The sequence below is a fragment of the Molossus molossus genome, unplaced genomic scaffold (assembly GCF_014108415.1).
Source record: "Molossus molossus isolate mMolMol1 unplaced genomic scaffold, mMolMol1.p scaffold_m16_p_4, whole genome shotgun sequence".
NCBI lineage: Eukaryota > Metazoa > Chordata > Mammalia > Chiroptera > Molossidae > Molossus > Molossus molossus.
Window position 1 is genome coordinate 68,807,832 of NW_023425377.1, and position 15,126 is coordinate 68,822,957.

The 15,126-nt window shown below is 52.2% G+C and overlaps 1 protein-coding gene across 4 annotated transcripts; it reads left to right on the top strand.

Moving 5' to 3' along the window:
- Positions 1 to 2,419: 2,419 nt before the first annotated feature.
- On the top strand, positions 2,420 to 14,302 carry RASAL3 (RAS protein activator like 3). Of its 4 annotated transcripts, none has more exons than XM_036241987.1 (18): positions 2,420 to 2,496; positions 2,626 to 2,957; positions 5,405 to 5,535; positions 5,681 to 5,765; positions 5,876 to 5,949; positions 6,319 to 6,389; positions 7,010 to 7,136; positions 7,223 to 7,321; positions 7,750 to 8,292; positions 8,649 to 8,793; positions 9,068 to 9,212; positions 10,015 to 10,251; positions 10,340 to 10,541; positions 10,649 to 10,767; positions 11,885 to 12,275; positions 12,577 to 12,734; positions 13,253 to 13,316; positions 13,423 to 14,302. In XM_036241987.1, exons 2-18 carry the CDS (start codon positions 2,639 to 2,641, stop codon positions 13,552 to 13,554), a joined length of 3,042 nt encoding a protein of 1,013 aa, XP_036097880.1. In that variant the 5' UTR covers positions 2,420 to 2,496; positions 2,626 to 2,638; the 3' UTR covers positions 13,555 to 14,302. The 4 variants fall into 4 exon arrangements, with proteins under 4 accessions (XP_036097880.1, XP_036097882.1, XP_036097881.1 ...); XM_036241989.1 differs by having other exon boundaries at positions 5,876 to 5,937; XM_036241988.1 differs by having other exon boundaries at positions 5,687 to 5,765.
- Positions 14,303 to 15,126: the final 824 nt, after the last annotated feature.

Below are 15,126 nucleotides of genomic sequence, written 5' to 3' on the forward strand. Positions count from 1 at the left end.
CTGGATTTTTCCAGCTCAAAGTGCATCACCTTTGCTCAGCCTCTCAACTCTAATCTGTTTATTTTCTTCCAAGTCCTCCTCACCAGTGAGAAATGTCCTGCATTTGTGTTCAGGATGCTTCCCTCACTAAACTGTGAGCTCCAGGAGGGCAGGAATCATGTTTATTTAGTTCCCCATGGCTTCTCCAGCACCTAGCACATGGTAGGAACTCAGGAAACATTTTTTTTTTAATAAAAGAAGGCTCCTATTATACACCTTCTGAAACTGATAATATCATTTTGTTGTACAAATATGGAAACCAAGGCTCAGAGAGAGGAAGTGACTTGCCTGAGGTTACACAGTGAGAGAAGGACCAGCTGGCACTGGAAGCCACTCCTGGGCCAAGATTCTACTGACTCTCATGTTGACTCACTTATTCCTCAGAATAGTATTTACCTACCTCTTTTTTTAAGAAAACATTTATTAGGAAAGTGCATCAATGAATTTTTACAACCAAACACAGCCATGTAACCAGCACCCAGCTTAAGAAATAGACACATTTGCCCAGCCATATGGCTCAGTTGGTGGACTGTCATCCTGTGCACTGAAGGATTGTTGGTGTGATTCCCAGTCAGGGCACATGCCTGAATTGTGGGTTCAATCCCTGGTCAGGCAATGTGTGGAAGGCAGCCAATCGATGTTGCTCTCTCTCTCTCTCCTTTCCTCTCTCTAAGCATGTCTTCAGGAGGGTTAAAAAATAATAGACATGTTTAATTTATGTTATGTAAATTTTGCCTCAATTTTAAAAGCAGAAATAGCACTGGCTGGTATGGTTCAGTTGCTTGGGCTTCGTCCCACGCACCAAAGAGTCATGGGTTCGATTCCCAGTCAAGGGCATGTACCTGAGTTGCAGGTTTGATCCCCGGCCCCGGTCAGGGTTATGCAGGAAGTAAGCAATTGATGTGTCTCTCTTATCTCTCTCTCTCTCTCTCTCTCTCTCTCTCTCTCTCTCTGTCTCTCTCTCTGTCTCTCTCTCTCTGTCTCTCTCTCTCTGTCTCTTTCCCTCCCTCCCTCCCTCCCTCCCTCCCTCCCTCCCTCCCTCTCTTCCACTCTATCTAAAAATAAATGGAACAATGTGTCTTCACCCTGCTGCATTGTGACTAACACCTATGGCCAAACAGCTAACATGGTGCATATCATGAAAGTCCAGGCACTTGGGGATAACTCTACAATGGGCTACATGATGGCCAAAAAGCACCTGGAGATCAACCCTGACCACCCCATTGTGAAGACTCTGAGAAAGAAGATGGAAGCAGACAGGAATGTCAAGGCTGTCAAGGATTTGGTGATGTTGCTGTTTGAGACTGCGCTACTCTCTTCTGGCTTCTCACTTGAGGATCTTCAGACCCACTCCAACCACATTTAGGCATGATCAAGCTAGGCTTAGCACCGATGAAGATGAAGTGACAGCAGAACCCAGTGCTGCTGCTCCTGATCAGATTCCCCGCCCACCCTTGAGGGTGATGAGGATGTCTCTGGCATGGGAGAAGTAGAATGGGAGCTTCTACCTGCAGACCTTGTGTCCTCTGTGGAGTTTCTTCATGGCTCTCCCAGCAGCCCTGAGTGGTCCTAGCCCACCTGGTTTCCTGTGCTGATGTTTAGTGGTTTTTTCCCTCTCCTGTATTTGCCTAAGGCAGGTGGACCTCAAGCGTTGTATTCTCATATTTGACATCAAATTTGGATGTTGTGTATTGTGGGGGGTTTTTTGTTGTTGTTCTGATACTTAAGTGTGCAAAATGAAGAAGATGGAGTTAAAAAAAATCAAAGCAGAAAAAAAAAACCATGGTTAGCTCCCTCATGCCCTGTTTCACTAGCCCTTCCAAAGGAAAATGTCATCCTGACTTATTGCACATAGTTTTATCTGCTTTGGACTTTATATAAATGAACAATACCATGTATAGTTATCTCTTTTTTCTTTTTATTTATTTTTTTGCTCAGCATTGTTTGTGATTCATCTGATTTCAAACATTCATTAGTTTTTTCATTCTCATTGCTGCATGGTATTCCACTGTGGGAACTGACCACAATTTATTCATTCTGTGGTATATGGACCCTTGGGTTGTTGCCAGTTTGGGGCTATTATGAACAGTGCCAGTGGGAATGTCTATTGGGTGAACTGCTGGATCAGAGGAGAGGTGTACAGTCAATGTTAGTCAATCAGACCAAACAGTTTCCAACTTGGGTGAATTGGTCTACACACGAACCAGAGGTGGATGACAGTTCCAGAGGCTCCATGTTCTCATCAGCATTTGGACAACTGAGGCCTCCTGGTCATTGAGAGATTCTGGTTTCTGCTCTGTCACCTCCTCTCCTCCTGCGTCCTGCCCTCACTGTGCCCTGCCAACCTTGTTGTGGGGTGGGGTGGGACAGACAGGGTCACGTGGAGTAGCGTTCAGCAGGAGGAAGTCAGGCAGTGTGCAGACGGCTGTTGCCTCTGGGGCTGATCAGGAAATCAAGGTAAGGGAGGGAGGGCGTGTGGCCACCAAGGGGATTTTCTGGGGGAAGAGTTGAGAGTGGGGAGGGGGCCTAGATGAGGGCAACATGTGGGTAGTCATGATACAGAACTGTCACCCTCTTGTTCCCCAGGAGAATCTCCACCATGGACCCACTATCAACAAGCCAGTCCTCTGAAGACCAGCCGGCAGCCCAATCCCCGCTAACCTCCTATCGCTGGCACATGGGAGGTGGAGAGAAGGGGGCTGGAGGGTTTCACTGGGGCCGCCTAGCTGGCTGGGGGAGGGCACTGAGCCACCAGGAATCCATGGTCAGCAGCCAACCTGCCCGTCGCTCGTTGTTCCGTCGTGTCCTCTCTGCGCCCCCCAAGGAGTCAGGCACCAGCCATCGCAGAATATCCAAGACCCTCTGGGGAAGGCATAAGAGCCCACCACTGGAGCCAGAGCCAGAGCCAGAGACCTCAGGTACATGGCTTCCCCACTCAGAACTTGGGCCAGGCTGGGAGACCGGATGCTTGGGTTTTGTCTGCCTCCAGAGCATCAGCCATACAGACACAGGAAGTTGTGGGGAGTTCAAAAGCCCAAAAGGAAGTGGCTGGGGCCCAGCTGCCCTCTTCCCTCTTTCCCCCTTACCCAGGGCTTGGGGGTCTGGGGTGTGGCCAAGAACCTGTGGGTAAAGGGGTCCAGCCTAGGGAAGAGACAGGCAATAGACTGATGATAGCACTATTCAGATGCCAAATGGTCCTTTGGCCCCAATTAGTCTGTTATAGCCAATGGCCCAGTCTCATTCTCTTGTGCCTGAATATCCATCTCAGCTTCCTCCAGCTCTCCTACCCTCCAGCTTCCATGTTTTCGTTTCTTTACTTTTTGGGGCCTCAGCTTCCCCATCAGTTAAATGGGAATATGATTCCTACCTTGAAGGGTATATAATTTCATTCATTCATTCATTCATTCATTCATTCATTCATTCATTCATTCAAGCAGAGGTCTGTTGAGCATTTACTATGTGCCAGGCCCTGATTTAGGCACCGATGATACAGCAGTAAACAAAAGAGATGTCGCTGGCTGCCCCATGAGGCACACAGTATAGTGGGCATGAATGACAGTAAACAAGTATAAACAATAAAATGACAGCCCTGGCCGGTTTTGCTCAGTGGTTAGAGCATCGGCCTGCAGTCCAGAGAGACCTGGGTTCAGTTCCCGCTAAGGGCACATACCTCGGTTGCAGTTTGTCTGGCTGGGTCATGCAGGTGGCAACCACTTGATGTGTCCCTTTCATGTCGATGTTTCTCTGTCTCTCTGTCTCTCTGTCTCTCTGTCTCTCTCTCCTTCCCACTCTATCTGAACAAAATATGGAAAAATGTCCTCGGGTGAGGATTTAAAAAAAAAAAGGAAAATGACAGATGGGGCTAAGTGTTGCACAGAGGGATCTAGAAGGGTATGAGGAGGATTGGAGCTCTAGAGCATGAAGCACTAGCCCAGTATCCAGTATATTTTAAGTGATCCATTAATAGGGGGAGTTATCATTTCTTCCCCTAATTGTAAAACAATAGGACAGCCCTGGCTGGTTTGGCTCAGCAATTAGAGCATCAGCCCATGGACCAAAAGATCATGGGTTCAATTCCCAGTCAAGGGCACATACCTGGCTTGCAGGTTCTATTCCTGGCCCTGGTCTGGGTCATGTGGGAGGTAACCAATCAATGTGTCTCTCTCACATTCGTCTCTCTCTCTCTCTCTCTCTCTCTCTTCCCCTCCTTCCCTCCCTGCCTTCCTTCCACTCTCTCTAAAAATCAATGAAAAAATATCTTTGGGTGAGGATTAACAATAAATAAATAAATAAATAAATAAATAAATAAATAACAAAATGGTTAACTTTAAAAAAAAAGTACAGACAGGTAATCTGGGAGAGTTGGTTCAGCCCTCCTATTTCTGGAAGCTCATTTAATTCTCACCATTCATATTCTCATTTTTCAAAAGCATCCCTTCAACCCCCTTTCAGGGTATCAGGTATTGTTTACTCCATAGTCTCCAGAGAGCTCTCTGACAAGCAGAACTGATCCTCATATGCTCAAACATGTCCCATGGCTCTTCACTACCTCCAGGATAAAACCCCCTCTAACTAGCACCCAAGGTCCTGAACCAATCTCTTCCTGGACCTTTTTCTCTAGCCTCTGAGCCCCCCAAATCTTTTTGCCCTTCACTTGACTTCCCTGGCCTTGCAATCTCTCAGCCTTGAATCAAGCTGTTCCTGCCAGCATCCCCTTCATCTCTTTCAAAAATCAAACCTGCTGTTCAAGTGCTAGCACAAACTTACTCTCTCTAGGAGGCCTTCTCCAGCCTGCTGCACTACCACCAACCCCAACGCTGACCTTTTTTTGTTCCTTTCTAAAATTTTGAATATAGTCCACCTTAGACTAGTTATTTATGCAAGGAACCAAGGCTGCTGTCCTGTTGTTTAACTTCTTGAACCTACCCACTGTCCTGTCAAGAGAAGAACGCTTGTGTCTGAGGCCCAGCTCAATCACTCACAGGCTGTGTGAACCTGGGCAATCTCAATCTCTCTAGGTTCCAGTTTCCTTCTTGGTAAATGGGGGTTATAATAGTACCTTCAGTGACTTTGGAGGATTAAATGAGAGAAGGCATATAGAGCAGTAAACACAATACAGGTCACATAGTAAGTGGTCTGAGTCCACTACCCAAGGCCAGTGGGGACAAGGCCCAGAAAGGAGCCATGCTCAACAACTACCTGACATGGCTGCTCAACAACTACCTGACATGCTCAACAACTACCTGACATGGTGAGGGGAGGAGGAGGCAAGTAGGAGGTACACCAGTGTGCCTTGGTGAATGGAAAGGGTGGTCCAAGGTTCAGGAAGAACTCTTAGGTTCCCAGCACTTCCTCCTCTAACCAGAGCCTGAGCCAGAGCCGCAGCCCCCTACCCCACAGATCCCCGAGGCTCCCACACCCAATGTGCCTGTCTGGAACATCGAAGCCTTCACTCTGCTAGATGGGAGGCTGGTGATGCTTGGGGGTGAGGAAGAGGTAAGAGAGGAACTATGGGCAAGGGGAAGGAAGGAGGGAAAGGGAGAGGGAAGGAGGAGAAGGGAGAGGGAATAATAAAAAGATGTCTGCCTGTCCCTTGGTCTGCCTGCCTGCCTTCTCTTTCTGACTACCCACTCCTATGGAGGAACAGGGTCCTCGCCAGTCCCGGGTGGGGAGTGCTAGCTCTGAGAGCAGCAGCCAGGTGGCCATGGGGAACCTCAGGGATCCAGGTAAGTAAGCATGAGATGTAGGGAGGGCTGGGGGATTTGGGAGCTTGTCAAGGTGGGGCAGAACCCAAGATGATCGCATCTCCTAACCTTCTACCCCTGAATACCCACAGACCGAATCTCTGGAAAGACTGAACCAGAGGCTGCTGGCCCCAACCAGGTTCACAACGTTCGGGTGAGGCATCCAGTAAGAGGGTAAAAGGGAGAGCAAAGACTTCCAGACCCTTAGAGGTTAAGGGGACCCTTTCTTGGTAATCCTGGGAAGGTCACTGGACCTCTCTGGGCCTCAGCGTCTCTATCTGTCAAATGGAGCTAATGGGAGAAACTCCCTCTCTGGGCTGTTTATGAGAAATCAATAAAGAATGCAGGAAAGCATACAATTGTTGCTTTAGAAATGGGAGCTTTTGTTGCCTTTATCTTGCTAATAAGGACTGAGTTTTTGGTCCCCAAAGCTTGTGGTCCCCGAGACTAGCAGATCCTCCAGGACACCCCAAGGGAAAAGGAGCTGAGGAGGGAGCAAAAGGGTTCTGTCCAGCTGATATCTCTCTCCCCATAGGGATTGCTCAAGCGGCTGAAAGAAAAGAAAAAGGCCAGGTCAGAGCTGGGAGCCAATGCCTCGCGGGATGGGTAAGAGTCTCTGAGAGGCTAGAGGGGCTGGGATTCAACATTGTCCCCTCCCCCTCCTCCTACCTATCATTCTGACCTTCACCACATAACTTCTATAGCCCTGTCTATGTCCTACCCTGTGTTAGGCCATGCTGGGGTCACTGAAAGACCCTAGCATGGAGTCAGTCCCCTATGGAAGAGCAGGAGCAGAGTCTGACACAGTAACTAAAAAAGAGCTATGTCAAAATCTTGGTCTGAGAGTGTCAGGGAAGAGAACTCAGCTGAGATCTGAAGAATGGAAGGAAATTAACTAGGCCAAGAAGGGCAGGGACAGCATTCCAGGCAGAGGGAACAGCATGTGCAAAGGCCAAGAGGTTTGATAAAGACACAAAAACAAGGCCAGTGTGACTGGAGTTCAGACAGCAAGGGATTAAGTGAAGAGAATTGAGGTCAAATGATGACAAGGGCTATACGATACAAGGTCATGCAGGCCATCATGAGAAGTTGGGTTGATCCTAAAAGTGATGGATTCAAGTCCAATTTAGGTTAAAGTCCATTTTGGCCTCTCTTTACCCTTCAGGCTGTAGTGGGTGGTGAGGGGAGAAGGTAGAAATGACACTTTGTCCCTGTCCCCTTCCCAGACCCCCCAGTGCTCTGGGCTCTCGGGAATCTCTGGCCACACTCTCTGAACTGGACCTAGGCGCCCAACGAGATGTGCGGGTCTGGCCACTGCACCCGAGCCTCCTAGAGGAGCCCCACTGCTTCCAGGTAAATGTAGGCAACTCTTCACTTCGTCTCGACCCTTTGGCTCCATGCTTGGTCTCAACCGCAACATGGAACCCTCTCCCCAACAGGTAACGTGGGTAGGTGGAAGCCGCTGCTTCTCCTGTCGCTCGGCTGCTGAGAGAGACCGCTGGATCGAGGACCTTCGTCGTCACTTTCAGCCCAGTCAGGTCAGTACTGCGTGAAGTCAGGGACCTTGAAGCCCCGCCTACAGCCAGAGCCCCACCCCTTTCACCAACTCGCACCACCCCAATCCTTAGACATTTCTGCCCGCCCACACCTGGGCAACCACTCCGAGACCCTCAACATCTAGTACCAGCCCCTTGCACAATCTGGACCTTATTTGCACCCGAAGCCCCACCTATGAGGTAGTAGCCAAGTTCCCACACCACGGCTTCTTCTCCCTACCCTGAAGTCCCCATCTAGCCGGTAGATTACAGAACAGCATGAGGGCTTCTGAGTGGCCATCTTGGGACCCCTGTGGCCTCACTCTTCCCCCAGGGTCCCAGCGATCTCCCTGGGGACATGGGCCCTACCCTTCACCTCTGGTGCCCACCATCGAGCACCCACTTCTCCCCCCTACTGCTCTGGTCCACAGGACAACATGGAACGCGAAGAGACATGGCTGAGCGTTTGGGTGCATGAAGTGAAGGGACTGCCCCGGGCGGTAGCGGGGCCGCCAGGAGTGCGCGTTGAGCTGTGGCTAGACGGCGCGCTGCTGGCGCGCACCGCTCCGCGGGCTGGACCGGGCTCACTGTTCTGGGCAGAGCGCTTCCACTTCGAGGCGCTTCCGCCAGCGCATCGTGTGTCATTGCGGCTGCGCGGAGCGGGCCCAGGGAGCACTGCGCTGGGCCATGCGACCCTGGCGCTAGAGGAGCTGGGCACCCCTCGTGCGCCAGCCACGGGCCTGGAGCGCTGGTTCCCGCTGCTCGGGGCACCAGCTGGCGCGGCGCTGCGGGCGCGCATCCGGGCACGGCGCCTGCGCGTGCTGCCTTCTCAGCGCTACAAGGAACTGGCGGAGTTTCTCACTTTCCACTACGCACGTCTCTGCAGAGCACTCGAGCCGGAGTTGTCCGCGCAAGCCAAGGAGGAGTTGGCGGCTGCCATGGTGCGCGTGATGCGAGCCACCGGCCGGGCGCAGGTGTGGCGCGGGGACCGGCAGGAACCGGGTGACCAGACCAAGTGGCACCTGCGAGGGGCGGGGAGGGGTCTGAGCTTCAGCTATGAAGGGTGGAGCACCTGCAGGGACAGGCCTGAGCTTTAGCTGCGAAGGACCGAGCCTGAGCTGAGCCTCAGTGCTAAAAAGTTTAAATTTCTGCCGTGAGGGGGTGAAGGTCCCCGGTTGTTAGGTGACCCAGCAGTGAAGGCCAGACCTGAGCTGTAGCTGTGGGGAGCGGGGCCTGTGCCCAGGTGAGAGGGATTTGGCAAGGGAAGGGATTCCCCCTGGCTCAGTCTGCATCCAGGCAACATGACACCCCCCCCCCCCCCCATGCCCAGGCACTGGTGACAGACCTGGGAACCGCAGAACTGGCTCGCAGTGGTGGCCGTGAGGCACTGCTGTTCCGGGAAAATACATTGGCCACCAAGGCTATTGATGAGTACATGAAGCTGGTGGCACAGGACTACCTCCAAGAGACGCTGGGTGAGCAGTGTGTGTGTGTGTGTGTGGTGGTGATGGTGGGGAAGCTGTTAGAAGCCTGCTGGGAGGACTAGGGGACCCCACGGGAAATCTGGGAGTCCCTGGGTAACCTCAGTTCTGGTAGTGGGGATGCCTTGGAGGCGGGGATCCTGGAGGGAACTGGGGACTCCCCAAGATGTTAGGTGCCTCCGGAGTAAAATGGAGATTGAGGTGGAAGTTGGGTATGGTGGGTCCTGGTGGTTATGGCCCTGGCCCGTCTGGCTGTGCTGGACTGCAGGGCAGGTCGTGCGGCGTCTTTGTGCCTCCACTGAGGACTGTGAGGTGGACCCCAGCAAGTGCCCAGCCTCAGAGCTGCCCCAGCACCAAGCCAGAGTGCAAAACAGATGTGAGGAGGTCTTCAAGAACATCATCCACTCCTATGAGTAAGAATCAGTACTCCAGCACCTGAGCCTGCCCCTGCCTCCTAGCCACTGCTAGTTGCCAGATAAAATACAGGGTGCCCAGTTAAATGTGATGCAATATTTGGGACATACTTATATTTTAAAATTATTTATTTGTTATCTGAAATTCAAGTTTAACTGTTAGCCTGTAGTTTTATTTGCTAACTCTGGTAACTCATTCCCAATGTTATGCCACCTAACCCTATGTGACTTGGGACACAATTCTTTGTCCTCTAACCATAGGTGACCTGATGTCCTAATTTCATGCCACCTGACCTCAGTTAACATAGGACCTCAATCCTATGATCTCTGATTTCAGGTGATGTGTCCTCTGGCCTTAAGTGACCCAACACCCCATGCAACTGATCACAGGAAACCTGGGATTCCAATTCCTTGACCTCTGACCCTAGGTTAACCTGTATGCCTAATCCCATGTCATCTGAGACATCAATACCATGATTTCTGAACCTAGGTGACCCCATGAGACCATTCAATTCATATCATGTACTCTGTCTGTCACTACAATCTTATGTTATAGCTAGATCTAAGGCTCATGGCCTCTGTTCCCATGTGACCCTGTACCCCCAGCTCCAAGATTACTGATTTCAGAGGTCACCACAGTAACACCACCATAAATCCTGACCCCAAGCATCATTATCCCTGATGTCTCTAATCTTGGAATTCAGAACGCAGGTGACTCCTGGTCCCTGACCTTAGGAGTTTGATCATCCATGAACTTTATGCCCATTCATTCCCCCTTTGACCATTGCCTATTCTGTCCCAGATGGTTCCCAGCAGAGCTGGGCACTGTGTTCTCAGGCTGGAGAGAAGCATGCAAAGCAAGAGGCTCCGAGGCACTGGGCCCCCGGCTGGTGTGTGCCTCTCTCTTCCTGCGGCTCCTGTGTCCGGCCATCCTGGCACCCAGCCTCTTTGGCCTAGCACCAGAGCACCCGGCACCTGCCCCAGCCCGTACCCTCACATTGATTGCCAAGGTCATCCAGAACCTCGCCAACCGTGCCCCGTAGGTGCTGGAAGGCAAGGAGGGGGCATGGTAGGGCCATGGGGGTGGCAGATGCCTGACCTGACCACCCAGTTGGATCCTGACCCAGGTTTGGTGAAAAGGAGGCCTACATGGACTTTATGAATGGTTTTCTGGAGAATCATGGACCTGCCATGCAACACTTCCTGGACCAAGTGGCCATAGTGGATGTGGATGCAGCACCCAGTGGTTACCAAGGCAGCAGTGACCTAGCCCTCCAGCTGGCAGTCCTGCATGCCCAGCTCTGTACTATCTTTGCTGAACTTAACCAGGTATGACCTGAACCTAGAGGTAGGACAAGGGGTAGGGAGGCAAGAGGGCAGGGAACTTCTGGCCCCAGAGAGCTTGCTCAGTATCCTCCCTACATGCCTCACTCTAGGCAACCCGTGACAGCCTGGAGCCCCTGCCCACCATCCTACAAGCCATTGAGGAAGGCCGGCCTGTACCTGTGTCTGTGCCGATGCGTCTTCCACCACCCACAGCCCAGGCCTGCTCCAGGTAACCTGTCTTCCTCCAGTCTGGTCCAGTTCTGATAGGTGGGAGCAGGGGCAGGGTCAAAGGCAAGCTCAGAGTTAGACTAGAATCAGAGGTGAAGGCAGGATTATGTGAAGGCTGGATTGTGTCAGGGGTCAGGGATGGGGTCACATTGGGGTCAGTGTCAGCAACAGTGTTGGATAGAGGTCAGAGGCTGGAGATGGAGTCTTAGGGCAGGCACAGGATCAGATTGAAGTCCAAGATGGGAATTGGTCATTGCATAGGTCAGGGAGAGGTCACATCTGGCATCAGAGAGAAAGTGACATCGTGGTCAGCATTGACGGTCAGGTTTCAATGAGAGGTTGAGGATTGGGTTAAAGGTACATTATCAAGGGTCAGGGACAGGTTCATATTGTATGCAAAGGTCAGGGTCAGATAGCTCAAGGGTATGGGAAGAGTCATGTTTGGGGTCAGAGGTCGGGGACCATGGTCTTTCAAGGGGCAGACAGGGTCAGTTTAATGTCAGAGGTTGGGGTAAGAGGAGATCAGTAAGGAAGGAAGAGGATACCCTTGTGAGCAGAGGTCGATCCCAAGGTTAGATTGGAATTGATGCTACAGAGAGGGTCAAGTCAAGGGTCACACTGTATCAGAGTTCAGGACAAGACTAGAGAAGAGACAAAGGTTAGATTGGGGTGGTGTCGAGGGTCATAGAGAGAACAGTATTCTCAGAAGTCTAGGACAGAGTCAGAAGTCAAAGTGTGACTGGGCCACATAGAAGTAAAAGGATCATGCCCTGGCTAGTTATTCCCAGTGGTTAGAGCACTGGTCCATGGACCAAAGAGTCTCGGGTTCGATTCCGGTCAAGGGCACATACCTCAGTTGCTGTTTGATCCCAGGTCCTAGTCAGGGTCCTGTAGGAGGCAACCAATCCATGTGTCTCTCTCACATCGATGTTTCTCTCTCTCCCTCCCTCCCTCCCTCTCTTCCTCTCTATCAAAAAATCAATGGGGAAAAAAATCGTCGGGTGAGGATTAAAATAAAATAAAAAGATCATGGGTGTGGTCATTTCGGGTCAGAGTTAGGGGTGGGGTCAGCTCAGTGGCCAGTCAAGGGTCTGAGCTCCTCTCCATCCCACCCCCAGCTTTTCGGCAGGGGAGAAACCCGGTTTCCTGCCCCCTCGGGACCTCCCCAAGCATACCCCTCTCATCTCCAAGAGCCAGTCGCTGCGCAGCGTTCATGGCTCAGGAAGCTGGGCCCGGCAGCGGCTAGATGAGGACCGGCCCCCACGGCAGCCCCGGCCAGTACAGCGCACGCAGAGCGTACCAGCTGGCCGCCCCGCTCGCCGCCGCCCGTCTGCAGGACCTCGGCCGAGACCAAAAGGCTCCCTACGCACTGGCCCCGCGCTCCGCGGCCGGCCCTGGACCGGGGCCTCGGCCTCGCTGCCTCGGAAGCCGTCAGTACCCTGGCAGCGCCAGCTGGACCAGCCGCGAGACAGAGACCAAGCGCTAAGCACGCACCGACCCGCGGGCAAGGTGAGGTCCAGCCCAGTTCCACGCATAGAGGGAAAAGACGACACTGGAGGCCAGACAGGTCTGGGTTTAAATACGAGCTCCCTGCGTTGTGTTAACCCGGGCCTAGTCCAATCCTCTCTGAGCCTCAGTTTCTTCCTCCGTACAAGAGAGCGATGTTCAAAAAAGAAAAAAAAAAAAAAGAGCGATGTTGCCCAAGAGTCAGGGCAGTGAGGAGGCAGCGCGCAAGGAACAGGAAGGTCAGGGTCTTCTGAAAGAAGAGGAGGGACGGCGGGTCAGATTACAGTGGCTCCCTCACTTACAGCTAGCAGAGCTGCAGTGCGAGGTGGCCGCCCTGCGCGAAGAACAGAAGATGCTGTCCCGCCTCGTGGAGTCGCTGGGCACCCACATCCGGGCCTTGACCGAGCAGCAGCAGCAGCTTCGCGGCCAACTGGAGGACCTGGACTCCAAGATTGGGGGAAGGTGAGCCCTGCCTCTCCATTAGATCTGTCCCCAGGTGAACCCGCTTACGTAATCAGATCGCCCAGGACCCACTTTCATTTAGGTCCTCCCTCTCAGTCGATCAGTCCCACTCAAATCTCGCCAGGCACGGCCACGCCCCCTAGCAACACCTGTCTAAGACCCATCTCTTGGTCAGCTCAGCCAGTCCCTAAGTGAGCCCACCCCCAGGTCCTTCGCAGGTCTTCTGGTCAGTCTCCATCCCTCAATCAGGCCTTCCCAAACAGACTGGGCCTGGCCCTTCAAGTCTGGGCACGCCCCCATCCCGGTCACTACCCCACCCAGCTCGGGCCAAGCCCCACCTCCAAGGGCTAAATCCTTTCATCCTAGGAGTTCCAGACTCGGATATAGCCTTTTCTAGTTTACCTAGGCCCCGCCCCCTAGTTGGGCAGGCCCGGCCTCCGGATCCCTAGCTCTCCAATCAGGGGCTGGAAGGGTGTTCCCCAACCTCTGAGCTCCTCCCTTGCCCCTGATTCCCACAGGACCTCGCATTTGGATCCAGTGCACAACCCTCCAATCAGTGAGGCCCACAAGATGAAAAGTCTGGTGAGAGTCCCCTGCCTGAACCCTGGGGCAGGTCTGTGCGGTGAGGAACTGAGGTTTGGGGTGAAACCCTCCCCTGGCTCTGAGCCCACTGCCGCTGCCTCCCCAGGAGCACCGCCTGGCTGAAATGGAGAGTTCTCAAGCCCAGCTGAGGGATGCCATCCAGAGCCTGCAGCACCTTCCAAGGACACCAGGGCCCGTGCTCCTCAAAGCACCCTGCATTAATGGAGACACCACCTGAGTTGCCCACTCTGCCCTGCGTGGTCTGAGAGCAGAGAGATAGCTGTTTTAGGGGCCCTGCCTCAGCCCTACATGGCCTACAGTGGAGCACTAGGTGGCAACCAGCCTGGCACTGTGAAGTTGCCCAGTAAAATCTTGATTTCAGTAAAATCGATGGTTTCTTTGTCCCTAACTGTTGCCAATCAGAAAGCACTACCCCAATTCAGCTCTCCCAAGTTCTCCCCTAATTGGAGGGCTCATGAAGGGGGAGATGTAAAGAGATTCGCACTAGCTGTGTGACTTCAGGCCTTCACTCTCTCAGAGCCTCATTGTTCTCATCTGTAAATTGGATCTAAAGGTCCTTACGTAGTACACGACCTGTAGTTTAAAGTACTCAAAAAAAGGTATTCATCATTTGTTAGGCCCAATACCTACTTCTTAATAAAGCTCAGATCCCACCTCCACCAACCCCCAGGCCCCAAGTCAGAGCATCTTCCAGGGCCCCTAAATCCCATACCAGTTCCCTCATGGTAGGGCAAACATGCGTTTGGGAAGCAGATGAAGGAAGGGGCAGGTAGGTGTGGAGATAGTTGAGCTCTATGGGTGTTGGTTGGGTAAATGAGTGAACATTTGAATTATGGGTGAGGGGTAGGGTAGGTGGGACATAGGTAAATGAGTAGGTTAGCATTTGCTAGATGTTTGCACCGGTAGGTGAGTCGTTAAGTAGGTGGCTGGCTGGGATAGGTATGTCTGCCTAGAAAAGGCCCATATCGTACTAGGAAATAAATATTTGAATTAATTGAGTATGTATATGAACATTTGTTGAAGTGTCCTGAGACTCTTGGGCTGAGCAGTGGGGAAATAGCAATGAATTAGACAGGACTCCTGTCCTCAGGGAACTTACACTCTAGGAGACAACCAAGTAAATATGCAATTGATGGATGGATGGATATTTGGGTAACTTGGTGAAAGGTTCTGTGCAGGGAAGAGAGTTGTATGGATAAGGAGGTATTTACTTGGGTGGTGAATGGATGGACAGGTAGCTAAGACATGGATGGGTAAATTGAGTGGATGTTCAGGTGGGTGGATGGGTGTGAGGATTTGGGAGGGTGGCTAGTTGGATAATGGGATCAGACATTGGTTATGTGGTGGATGGCTAAGTAGTAGATGGGAGGTGGGTGGGCATTTGGTTTGAGTGGGCGTTTGGATGGATGGATGGATGGATGGATGGATAGGTGTTGGAGAGGTGGCTGGATAAGTGGTTAGTTGATTGGGTGGGTAGATGTATGGTTGATTAACTGTGTGGATGAATGAGTGGGGAGATGAATGGGTGGTTAGACATGTGGATGGGTGGCTAGGAGAAGACAACAGGCCTATTTATGTGTGCATGATAGGGTAGTCCTGGAGGTTGCAATTCTAGGGGTTGGGTGGAGAAGGGGGGCTTAGCAGTGGGAACCTAGGGCAGGCTCTGGGGGCATGGAGGTGCTGAAGTTCAGTGTGGATAATGTGGAAGGAGGCAGTGAGCTTGTGGTTAGAAGGTAGCTGATAGGGGACTGAAGGCTAAGGATTGGCTGGGTGGAGTCCTCAATGATCT